General features: G+C 54.8%; 1 protein-coding gene across 1 annotated transcript in view; it reads left to right on the forward strand.

The window, feature by feature from the left end:
* Positions 1–570: 570 nt before the first annotated feature.
* GRIP2 (glutamate receptor interacting protein 2) overlaps positions 571–12,445 on the forward strand; it is an 85,660-nt gene continuing 73,785 nt past the window's right edge. The window contains exon 1 of the mRNA XM_062200088.1: positions 571–625. Coding sequence (XP_062056072.1) covers positions 571–625 — 55 coding nt within the window. The remainder of the gene's footprint in view (positions 626–12,445) is intronic.

Below are 12,445 nucleotides of genomic sequence, written 5' to 3' on the forward strand. Positions count from 1 at the left end.
CTCACTGATTCACATATTCCTTCATCAATTGTCATTTATTTATTATTCAGTGGTCAATTCACTAATTCACTCATTTACTTATTTACACATTCCTTCACGCCTCTACCCACTCATTAATTCATGAATTAACTCATCTGTTCATTGATTCACCCGCAGATTCGTTAACTCACTCAGCCATACACCCATTTATTCATTCCCCTAATCACTCATTCATTCGTTCGCTAATTCCTGGAGATTTGAGTTATTTGGCTGAGTTGGAGACCCCTTGGATGTTAGTGGCGGGTAGGGCGGCCCAGGCTCCTCGGGGGTCCCACCCCCCGCAGGCCGGCTCTCGGTGCCCGCCCCCGCCCGCCGCCCCGCCCCCCGCGCCGGGGAAAGCGCGCGCTGTCGGGGAGCGGCGCTGCTCACCCGCGGCTCAGAAGCCGGAGCCGAGCGCCTGGCGGCGGCCCATGCCCGCGGCGCCCTGGGCCCGCGGCCCTCCCCAGCGCTGCGCTGCGCCGCCCGGCCCGGCGGGGGCGGGGCCGGGGCCGGGCTGGCGAGGCCGGGCCGGGCCGCAGGGCGGCCGCGGGGATGCGGGGCTGGCGGAGGAACCTCGCGCTCTGCCTGCAGCGGCTGCCGGACGAAGGTAGGACGCGGCCGCTGCCCGGCCGGGGAGCCCCCGCGCGGCGTGGGGCGCGGAGGGCGGACGCCGGGCTGAGCGGGCCGGGGGCGCACACGCCGCGGGGCGCCCGGGGAGTGTCCCCGCTGGAGGCGCAGGCGGGCGGCTGCACCTGAGGCGCGGGAGGGCGAGCGTCCACCGCGGGGGAGCTTGAGGGTCAGCGCAGGACACAGGGCGCGGAGCGGAGCCTGGTCCCGCGAAGCCTGCAGGGCGCTCCACAGGACGCGCGGAGGTGGGACCTGAGCAGGGCGACCTCCAAGGGCTGGAGCGAAGGGGTCCGAAGTCCCGAGGTCGCACTCCCGGGCCGGCCCTGCGAGTACGGCTGCCGGAGCGAGCCCGGGCGAGTGCTGCGGCCACGTGCCTCCTCCCTCCTTTTCTGCCGGCCGGCATGGGGCCGTGCCGCCGCTCACCGTGGGGGTCCCACGCTGCGGTCCCTCGCACCCAACTTTGCTGCGCACGCCGGGTGGCACCCCTGGGCAGACCCCGGAGTCCGCGGTGGCTCAAAGTTACCGAGAGGCCGGTGTGTGCGCGGGGGTGGGGGCGGCTCTGCCGCACCGCCCCCTGCCCGGGCCTGCCCCTGCCGCAGCGCTGCGGCGCCGCCCCCTCGGCTGCTCCAGTCCGGTACCTGCGGTCGCGACCGCTTGCAGGGGAGGGGGCAGGAAGGAGGCCCCGCGCCCGGGTCTTGAAGCTGCTGAGCAAAGTTCGGATTTGGTGCTAATTAGGAATTGCCTGCGCGGCGAGCCGTGGGCGGGGTGAGACCGGAACGGCCGCTGACCACCCTGTGCTCACTTGTGGGGCAGTAATGGCTGAGGACCCGGCCCCCACCGGCCTCTGCTTCAGCCTCCTCCAGCAAACCCTGGGAGGACGCTATTGTTCTTTCCACTTCACAGGTGAGGACGCAGAGGCGTCCCCAGAGGTGAAGCCCCTTTCCAAGGTCACGGGGCCGGTAGGTGGTAGAGCTGCCTGTGAACCTGGAGCTACCTGACCAGAGAGCTCTTGGTATCTTCCAGGCCGCTGGCATTGCCTGCTTCCAGACTGCTCCAAGCTCCTGAGCGGAGCATGGTGGGATGGCCCTGGGAGAGCTGGTCCTGTCCTTGCAGGCTGTGGGGTTCTGCAGCTAGGGCCCTGGCAGGCCCAGAGCCATGCCTAATCCTGGGGCAAACCCTCACCGCTCCCCTGACCTGGTGGACACAGCAGCTTTAGGGCACACAGGGTGCTGGGTCTTTTCCTTGAGGTTGAGGGGGGGGGGGGGCAAGAGGATAAGGCTGCCAACCCCTGGAGGGGGAGGTGGTGGTGTTGGAGAAGTGCCCCTCCTCCATGGAGCACCCGGGGAGCAGTGTCCACCACCAGCCTCCAGTCTGGGTGTGGCCCTTCAGAAAGCAGAGCAGCTCTTGGACAAGTCCTTTCCCGCTGCGAGGCTCATTTGCTGTCTTGGTGAAGGGAGGGCCCAGCACCTGTCCTGCTGGGGCTGTAGCGTGTTGGTCTTAGTGCAGCACACAGCCCAGAGTGTGTTGGAAGTGGCGGCTGTAATGGCTCCAGAGGGTGTTGCTCTCTTGCCCAATGCGTGTGAATGGGGCCAGGGCATGGGTGAAGCTTGTGGGTGGCATGTGCACAGGGCACCTGTGTGATGTGTTTGAAGCTTGGGAACCTTGGGATGCCTATAACCGCCTAGCCCACTGCTAGCCATATCTCCTGGGGGGAGGCCGCTGCTCCCTTCCTCAATGCCAGGAGGTGCCCAGCACTTGAATTTTCCTTGGAAAATCTTGCTTGGGATCAGTCCCTCAGCTCAGCACTAAATCAGAGGGTGGCGGGTACATCCGCCTGCACCAGCAGGAAATTACTACTTTAGAAAGACAAAATCTCCGGCTTTCTCCAGGCCACAGGAAGATTGGTTCCCGTGGGCTGGGTCGCAAATGAGAGGCTCTGAGCTGTGGGTCCAGCTGGACAAGGGGCTTGTGGTAGGAGGTCAGCCATCCTGAGCATGATGGAGATGTAGAGACACGGACCTGGCATCTCTTGGAGAAGAGCTCCAGCCAGTGAGGGGGGTTTTGAAGGCTGTGTTGTGTACTTTCAAGCCTTGGAGAAGAGTGGGCTTAGGACACCAGACCTGTGTCTCTCCAAGGCCCCTCTGAGGGGCCTCCCTAACTGTGTGATCTTGGGAATGCTTGTTAATTTTTTTCTGAGCTTTCTGAGTTTTCTTGTTTAGACCAGCAAAGTGAGAAGGGCAGTCCTGCAGGGTGGTCGTGCACAGTCAGCACTGACATGTCCTAGCACATAGTAGGTACTCAGGAAGTACTAACCCTGGTCTTCCTTTCTTGATTGCTATATCCAGGTTGGCTCCAGTGGGTGGAGCATTCAGGACTCAAGAGTGGATTTCTGGCTTCTGAGTGGCCAGCTTGAGGCTCTCTACTGGTAGGGTGGGGGGAATCCAGCCCTGTGACTACTTGAATCCATGGCCTGTCCTTGCCCAGTGGAGTTGGCCAAGAGTGTGCCACGCCCAATGCAGACTGTCACAGCTCATGTGTCAACATCATTTTTGGTTTTAGAATTTCAAGCATCTCTCCTAGAGAGACACATGCAGTCACTGGGATTGGGGACTTTGTGACTTCTTCTTTCGTGATGCTTTTGAGTGGAGAGAAGACTTGTGTTCCAGTCAACGTCACCCTAATGATGAAGGGCCTGTAGGCGGTGATGCGTTTTCTTCCGTTCACTGCAGCCGATGCTTCCAGAGGCTACCCTCCCTCCACCCAGGCTCTGGCTGGTTTCTCTGCACAATCAGAAAAATAAAAAGCCAGTCCTTAGCCTCAAGTCCTCAAGTTGCCTCCAGTACTTCAGATGACAGAAGTTTAAGGTCCCCAGTGCCTAGGGAAGGTGGAGTTGCAGGCAGCAGCAGATTCTTGTCAGGGAGGCTGCTCAGAGGAAGAGGTGCTGCGACCCAGTGGAGAAGGTCAGATGTCCACTGCAGGTTCTTCCCATGGTGTGGCCTGATTAACTCTCCTTTCTGCTCTCTCATAGACTCTCAAACGTTGGCCAGAAGGGTTATTAGAAGTCATCACATCTAATCCTCCTAATAGGGAGGTGGAGAAACAGAGAGGAAGAAGCAGCTTTTTAAACAAATATTTGTTTATTTGTTTGAAGGGCAGACAAATATTTGTTTATTTGTTTGAAGGGCAGTTATGGGGGAAGAGAGGAAGGAGAGAGAGAGAGAGAGAGTGAGAGAGAGAGAGAGAGAGAATATGAAGTTTCTGTCCACTGGTTCAGTCTCCAAATGGCTGCAATGGCCAGAACTTGGCCTATTTGAAGTCAGGAACCGGGAGCTTTGTCTGGACCTCTCACATGGGTGCAGGGGCCCAAGCACTTGGGTCATCTGCTGCTGCTTTCTCAAGCACATTAACAAGGAGCTGGATCAGAGGTAGAGCAGCAGGGACTGGAACCATATGGGATGCCAGCACTGCAGGTGAGGTCTTTACCTACTACACCACAGCACCCGCACCAAAAAACTGATTTTTTTATTCACTCCAAAAATATTTATTGGATCCTCTTAACGGGTACTCAGGATTTGCTCATGGACAAGACAAAGACCCTGCTAAAACCAAGTGCACATTCTCGAGAGAGAGAGAGAGAAAGAACAAGTAAAGAAATAAATGTGAATGGGATAGTTTCAGAGTTATCAATGGTAGGAAGACCACAGGGAGAACAGGGAGATGGAGTAGAGAGTCCTGGACAGGGTGGTCTGGGAGGGTCAGGGACAGCCTCTCTGAGAAGGTGGCTTTTGAGCAGGGGCTGAAGAAAGGGAAGGCCCAGCCATGCCAATCGCAGAGGGAAGCACAGCGCAGGCGAGGGAACAGCAGGTACAAAGAAACGTCTCGGTCCGCAGGGCATCATGTGGGGAGACCAGCTTGACCTGTTGGAGGAAAGAAAGGAGTGAGGGAGAGGGAGTGTGATGAGTGATAAGGTTGGGGGAGACATGAAAGACCAGAGCACAGTAGGGCCCTGACTGCTGAGGGGAGGACTCTGGGTTTTCTCCCGTGGTGGGGCCTTGACCAAGGGCTCGGGCTGCCTTCAGAGATGAATAAGGTTTGAGTGATGTGGATGGCGGCAGGGAGAGGCATGGCAGGCAGAGGAATGGCAGGAGTGAAAGCCGGGAGATGAGGTTGCCAAAGGAGGTAGGTGGGAACCAAAGGCATCCAGTGCAGCTTGTGGGCGCTGTCCAGGGTGCTGATGGGTGCATCCAGTTAGAGAGCACCGTCTCTGTGTGTGTGTGTGTGTGTGTCTCCCCATGGTACCTCGCTGGCTGATATGTCCCTGTGCCGGTTACCTAGGAGACAACAGGAAGACGATAGGGTGGGATTTGATTGGCTACTCAGTCCTGCTGCTCATCTCTCTGTCAGAACCACAGGCAGAGGTTACAAATGGTCCATGCATGCGTGCCAGATGCCGGAAGGGAAGACATGAATGTTAGCTGCCCCGGGTCCTCTGTGTGTGTGTGTCTGTGTGTGTGTGTGTGCATGCATGTTTGCCAGTGAGTGCACGGACACATCTCAAACAAAGCGGCATCTGGAGCTAATGTGGTTCCTGCTGTGTAACATCTGCTCATTGCCTTAAATCAGGTAGTGGGGGCCTGGATAAATTTAAGAAGAATTAGCCAGATTTGGGAAGGCATCTTTTGTTTGGTTTTAATAACTGTGATGTCAACACCCAAGCTGATTTTAAATGTCTCCTTATGCCTCCAAAAATGCAAATGAAGCTGTGAATGGCGGAAGTTGCTTCCCATGACGCAGACCGTGATGTCAGTGTACAGAATCACCTTCCACCCCCACCCCAGCCGGGAAGAGCGGTGTAAGATTGTAGAGCTGCAGCTTCCCTCCCTTCTCCTTCTTTAGAATAATAGTATCTCTTTGCCTCCTGCTTTGTGGATAAAAGGGCAAGGAATCTACACTCTAATTTTTCTTAGATAAGTGGCGAGGAAACACACAGCCCATCTAAGTGATTCCTCTGCGGTTGACTTTCTAAACAAAAATTTTTCAACCAAAAAGCAAAACCCGGGGCCAGGGCTGTGGTGTAGCGGGTAAAGCTGCCGCCTGCAGTGCTGGCAGTCCTGGCTGCTCCACTTCTCTGCTATGGCCTGGGGGAGCAGTAGAAGATGGCCCAAGTCCTTGGGCCCCTGCACCCATGCAGGAGACCTGGAAGAAGCTCCTGGCTCCTGACTTCGGATTGGCTCAGCTCCAGCTATTGTGGCCACCTGGGGAGTAAACCAGCAGATGGAAGACCTCTCTCTCTCTGTCTACCTCTCTCTGTAACTCTGTCTTTCAAATAAATAAAATCTTAAAAAAAAAAAAGCAAAACTCAGCTTAGGGCTACAGGATATTTAGTGGTTGGGGTCTTTCTTCCCCTGCTTCTGCCTTCCACTCTGCAGGGATTGGCAGATGATGCATTTGGCAAGGAAGGAAAGGAGGGTTTCCCTTCTCACACTTGGCGTCTCTGTCCAGGGTTCTGGTTTTAATGTGCCGGGGATGAACCTTTTCTGCCTCTCCTTTGTCATCCTTATGAAGATTCTCCTCTTCCCGCTGTTGGAAAGTCCAGCTCCTCTCTTTCCATGTCTCCATTACTAGTGGGCACGGGTGTTTTATTGGAAACACACATCAGGGGCTGGTTTCCATCAGTTTACATGGTTTACATCATGCTCCATTACTTTCATTAGTGCACCACACTGAGAAGCCCACATGCACAGGGCAAGAGGCCCCAAAGATGAGTGAAAGGGCCCGAAGGCCTTTCCACTCACTGTACCCTCTGTGGGACTGACTGTCCACCTGTTCACTCACTCACTTCCTTTAGGTCCATGTAGCAGTCTCCTCCCCAGAGAGGGATTCCATGACCATCCCATGTAAAATAGCAGTGCATTAGCCCTGCAACTTCCCTCTACTCCCCAGCCCTTTGCATTGCCTGGCTGTGTGACCTGTGTGTGAGCACCATGAGGACTATAGATGTCTCTCTTTTATTCCCCTGCTGTAAGTAGCACATTGTGTTGTACACAATAGTTGCTCATGTATGGGCTGACGGAGTGCAATGGGGCTGGAGGATGGGGTTGAACCAAACAGTGTTGCTCTTATAGGAATCCTGGCTCAGCCTACCAGGTTTTCTGATTTTTCTAGAGATGCTGTAAACCCAGAGTTTACCATATTGTCACTCAACTTTATAATATTAACCACCAATTCAGACAAACAAAAAAAACCCGAGGTCAAACAGCATAGCCTTGGAGCTAGATTCAGCCCTGGAACCTCTGGTATTCAGGGCCTCCCACAGCGACAGTAAACTTTTCTTCCCTTCTTGATGCCACCAAAGGGCTTTTTTGGTCCAGTTTTTTTTTTTTTTTGACAGGCAGAGTGGACAGTGAGAGAGAGATAGAGAGAAAGGTCTTCCTTTTTGCCGTTGGTTCACCTTCCAATGGCCGCCGCAGCCAGCGCGCTGCGGCTGGCGCACCGCGCTGATCCGATGGCAGGAGCCAGGTGCTTCTCCTGGTCTCTCATGGGGTGCAGGGCCCAAGGACTTGGGCCATCCTCCACTGCACTCCCGGGCCATAGCAGAGAGCTGGCCTGGAAGAGGGGCAACCGGGACAGGATCGGTGCCCCGACCGGGACTAGAACTCAGGGTGCCAGCGCCGCAAGGCAGAGGATTAGCCTATTGAGCCGCAGCGCCGGCTGGTCCAGTTTTTTTTGACAACATTGTGGTTTCATGTCTTCAGCTGGGAGGAGCATGTTAGTCAAATGTCAGCACCACTGTGGCTGTATTGCCTTGGTCCTGGAGAAGGATGCTAGTCAGATGGTGGCAACAGTATGACTCCACGTTGTCAGTATTGGAAGAGTATGCTAGTCAGATGGCAACAGCACTGTGGCTGTATGGCCTTGGTTCAGGAGAGGGATTCCAGGCAGATGGCTCCATGTCCTCAGTGTTAGAGGAGTATGCTAGTCAGATGGAAGCAGCATTGTGGCTATGTGGACTCTGTCCATGTTAGATGGTAGCAGCACTGTGGCTCCATGTCTTCTGTCTAGGAGGATGATGCTTGTCAGGAGCCAGGACCACTGGGGACCCAGTGGGGACCCAGACCGCAGATGGCAACCTGGAGGTGGCAGCCGCATCCCACTATGAGCTGGGGAAGGCATCGCCTGTTGCCAGAGCTCCAAGTCTGGCACCTGACACTCGTGCCAGTGGAAGGAGGCCATCCTGTGTGGACAGCTAGCCCTGGGCTTACAGCCCGCGGGGTGACCTGGGCAAGACCCACCCTCATTGAGCTCCTTCCTTCGATGGAGTGAGGCCATAGGCAGTGTTCGATGACCTCCTGCCTCCTTTCCTTTGCTGTCTTTTGCCAGCTGGAGAGAGCAGCCAGTGGCAGAACACAGGTCTTGGAGCTCTTTTGACTGCCAGGGAGCCTCCCAGGATGGGAGCTATGGAGCCCCTGAGCCCCAGACTGCCCCATGGATCGTCGGCCTCTCAGGGCCCTTCGTCTGCATGGTCCTCCGTGTCCCTGTTTCTCTGAAACTTCCCAGGTCCCAGCCTGGGAGCCTCCAGGGCATGCCTGAGTGGAGGGGGAGAGACACAGCCCTGGGGAGCTGCCAAGAGCCTCTGGCTGGCAGGTCATGCTTTACTGGGCATTGCAGTTGTGTTGTTTAAGTTATCCATTTGATCCGCACACCTGTGGGCCTGACATGGGGCAGGCACAGTGGTGAAGTGGACAGATGAGGTCCCTGATCTTACAGAGCACGCAGGTGTGGACACTGACGCCCGGTGGGCCTCTGCCTCTGTCCTTTGCTTTGTCTGTGCCTCCTGAACACCAGGTATTGGATCTCCCTTGGATGTCTCCAGATATCTTGTCTGCCTCAGTTTACTTCCTTGTGAGGTCTTTAGCCTTGAATGGCTCCAGTCCTCGAACTTCCTCAGGCCACATAGCACTGGGAGGTGGAGGCCCACAGCTTGCTTAAAAAGCAGACTGGAGGGGCCAGTGCTGTGGTGTAGCAGGTAGAGCCGCCACCTGCAGTGCCATGTGGGCACAGGTTTGAGTCCCGGCTCCTTCACTTCCCATCCAGCTCTCTGCTGTGGCCTGGGAAAGAGGTAGAAGATGGCCCGAGTCCTTGGGCCTCTGCACCCACGGGGGAGACCCAGAAGAAGCTCCTGGCTCCTGGCTTCGGATCAGTTCAGCTCCGGCCATTGCAGCCAATTGGGGAGTGAACCAGCAGATGGAAGACTCTCTCTCTCTCTCTCTCTCTGCCTCTCTGCGTGTAACTCTGACTTTCAAATAAATAAATAAATAAATAAATCTTTAAAAAAAAAAAAGTAGGCTGGAAAGGAAGGCTGTTCCCCAGGCTCCCTTCCAGGAAGCTTAGTGAGTCCAGAGCATGAGCGGGAAATGCTTATTCTTTATCTCATTTGTTCTTCCACCCCCATTGTGTGCCAGGTTCTTCTCTTACACCATTTCATTTTATCTTCCCGGAAACCTAGCCTCTTGCAGATCTCATTATCTCCGTCTCACAGCTGGGAACTTGAGACACAGAGAGGTTAAGTCACTTGCCCATGAATGCACTGCTGGGAAGGGCAGAGCCGAGGCTGTGTGGCTCTGGGCGGCTTCTTTGAGGGGGTAAGGGGCTCAACATCATAGAGGGGTCACTAGGGATGGGATCAGGCACTAGGAGAGGGAGCAGGGAGTCTTTCCGAGGCTGGGGAGTTGGAGTTGACCTCTAATCTGAGTTTTTTTTTTTAATTTATTCATTTGAAAGATTTATGCAGAGAGAGGAGAGGCAGAGAGAGAGAGAGAGAGAGAGAGAGAGGTCCTCCATCCGCTGATTCACTCCCCAGTTGGCCACAACAGCTGCAGCTGTGCTGATCTGAAGTCAGGAGCCAGGGGCTTCCTCCGGGTCTCCCATGCAAGTGCAGGGGTCCAAGGACTTTTATTTATTTGAAAGTCAGAGTTATGGGGTGGGGAGGGGGGGTCTTCCATCGATGGTTCACTCCCCAGTTGGCCGCAATGGCTGGAGCTGTGCTGATCCAAAGCCAGGAGCCAGGAGCCTCCTCTGGGTCTCCCATGTGGATGCAGAGACCCAAGGACTTGGACCATCTTCTTCTGCTTTCCCAGGCCATGGTAGAGAGCTGGATCTGAAGAGGAACAGGCAGGACTAGAACCGGTGCCCATATGGGATGCTGGCACTGCAGGCGGCAGCTTTACCCACTGTGCCACAGTGCTAGCCCCCTGAGTTTTCAAGATTAAGTGAGAGTTGGCTAGGAAGGAAAGAGCTGGGAAAGGCATTTAAGGCAGAGGGGTTGGCGTGTGTGCAAAGGTGCCAAGGGGGGATGAATGTGACGTGACCGTGCTGGCATGGGGCGGCTGTGGCCTGCTGGCTGCAGGGCTGTGCATGTGGGACGCGAGTCTGCCAAGCTGAGGCGGAGCCAGACTGTTGAGGGCAGAGGTGGCCTCAGAGGTGGCTCACAGGTACGGGATGGCTTTGATCCTCACAGTGGCCTAGAAAGTTAATTACCAACAAGCTCACATGGAGGGGGAATTCAGATTGTAAAAAAAAAAAAATTATAGATTTGGATCTTTCTTCAGAGATATGACGACTCTGGGCTTGCACTGGTGCTGTCCCTGGTGGGCCACATAGCCACACTGCCCCCACCCCCTGCCCTTTTAGCCACCTACTCACCTGCTCAGCCCTCAGAGGCCTCTGTGTTTGAGGATAAAGGAATTTGAACTTCATCCTCAGAAAGGTTTTCAAGCAAGAGAGTGACATCTTTGGAAAGCTCCCTCTGACTACAGAAGGGGTGGGAGGTAGGTAGAGGCCATGCAGACCCCTAGAATGCCCAGCCCAGCCATGCTGGGGGCATTTGTTTCAGCACATCCCACTGCCTTCTTCACACACTTTCTGCTCCTTGTCACAGCCCTGTGGGCCTGGGTCATCAGCCTTATCAGATGCCTGAAGGGAATATTGGAAACCTTTAAACTTTTAACTTTGTGGTAGAAATTTAATATGCTAAAAAAAAAAACAACAAAACTGAACAAACCAACCAAAAACAAACAAACAAACAACAAACCTGTTGGCAAGGCTCAGAGACAAGAGCATGCTTCACAGATTCACAGATAAAGAACCCAGCTCTCCTGCAGATCAATTAGAAGAGATAAGCAGTGGGGAGGAAGGGGTGGATCTGGCGAGAAGCTGTTAGGAGTCTGGCAACCTCCTCAGCTCACCGGCTGTTGGGTTAGCACAAGGAGAAGGCTCACAGAAGGGACAGAGCATTGTCAGCCTGAAGAGGGAATTGGTGGCAGGTGCTGTTGGTGCCCAGGGACTGCGGGGTGGGCAGGAAGCGGGTGGAGGGGGTTTCGCCCAGTCACTGCTTTCCCGAGTACCCACTCTAGAGACATCTCTAGCACAGGTGCACAGAGCAACATGGACAAGGACTTGGGTTGCTGTGAGAAAAATAGTCACTGTGTATCCTCAGGGGGCTGGCCTGAGAACTCAGGGCCCCCCGATTCAGATTAAAACAACCACAAAGCACGTCTGTGAGGAGTCTTTCTCCAACTCGTGTCTTCCATCTGCACAGGCCCCAGCGCTCCTAGGGTCCATAACCACCATAACATTCTAGAAATTCCTTCCATGATTCTGTAAGCTCCTGTGAACACGTATCTTTCCCATTGCTATATAAATGGTGGCATACTACTTGCATCATGCAGTTTACTCTTTTGCTGTGAGCTGTGTTGCTTAAGAGAAGAGTAACTGAAACACTTGCCACATGAAGAGATCACCAATACACATGTCCCCGGCATCAGCAGTAGCATGTGCTCAATGCCGTGTGACTCTCCAGAATGGCTGTTTTCATTTGTACCCCCTCTTTTTTTTTTTAAGATTTATTTTATTTATTTGGAAAGAGGAATTACAGAGGGAGAGAGAGGAAGAGAGAGAGAGATCAGGGTGGGGGGGATCTTCCATTCTCTGGTTCACTCCCATGGCCCCAACAGCTGAGCCTGGGCAAGGCTGGAAGCAGGAGCCTGGACATCCATCCAGGTCTCCCATGTAGGTGGCAAGGAGCCAAGCACTTGGGCTGTCCTCTGCTATTTTCCCAGGCTCACTAGCCAGGAGCTGAATTGGAAGTGGAGCAGACAGGACTTGAACTGGTATACATCTGGGATACTGTGCCATAGCACTGGCCCCTTTGTAGTTCCTCTTAAGATTTAATTCGGCAAAAAGGATAAAGATGTGAGACGGTTACTTGGTCCCCAGCTGGTAAGTAGCTTTTGTTCATCTTCATTCTGTAGGCTCAGAAGTAGAAAGAACACAAGCCCAGGGGCGAGGGGTGTAGGTAGCAGAATGGGCCAGAGAACAGAACGAGGCCTGGGATGACACCCAGGGTTTCCTGTCTGGGATTTCTCATGGGCCTGGGAGCTGGGGGCAAGCTGGGAGCTGGGGGCCCGGTTGGGGAATCCCGTGGAGGGGAGGTCCGCAAACACTGAATGAACAAGTGCTTCCCATTGCCAGTCTGCGGAGGAAATTTATTCTGGGTGGAAAATGGATTCTCCCAGGAAGCCTTCTTGCCAAGGTCCCTGGAGCCTCCAATTTACTGCCCGTCTTCTGTGCCGATGGGATTGGGCCTCAAGATTTATATCAGGGCTTATGGCAGCTAGCACTGTGGCAGTGGGGATCCTGGGGCCTGGCAGGGCAGGGCCTGCTCAATGTCAGTGGTGCTGGGCCCCAGGAGGGGGGATAACTCAGTAGCCTGCTGGCCTCCTGGGCAAGACCAACTCTCCCA

The sequence above is a fragment of the Lepus europaeus genome, chromosome 9, assembly GCF_033115175.1.
Source record: "Lepus europaeus isolate LE1 chromosome 9, mLepTim1.pri, whole genome shotgun sequence".
NCBI classification, from domain to species: Eukaryota; Metazoa; Chordata; class Mammalia; order Lagomorpha; family Leporidae; genus Lepus; species Lepus europaeus.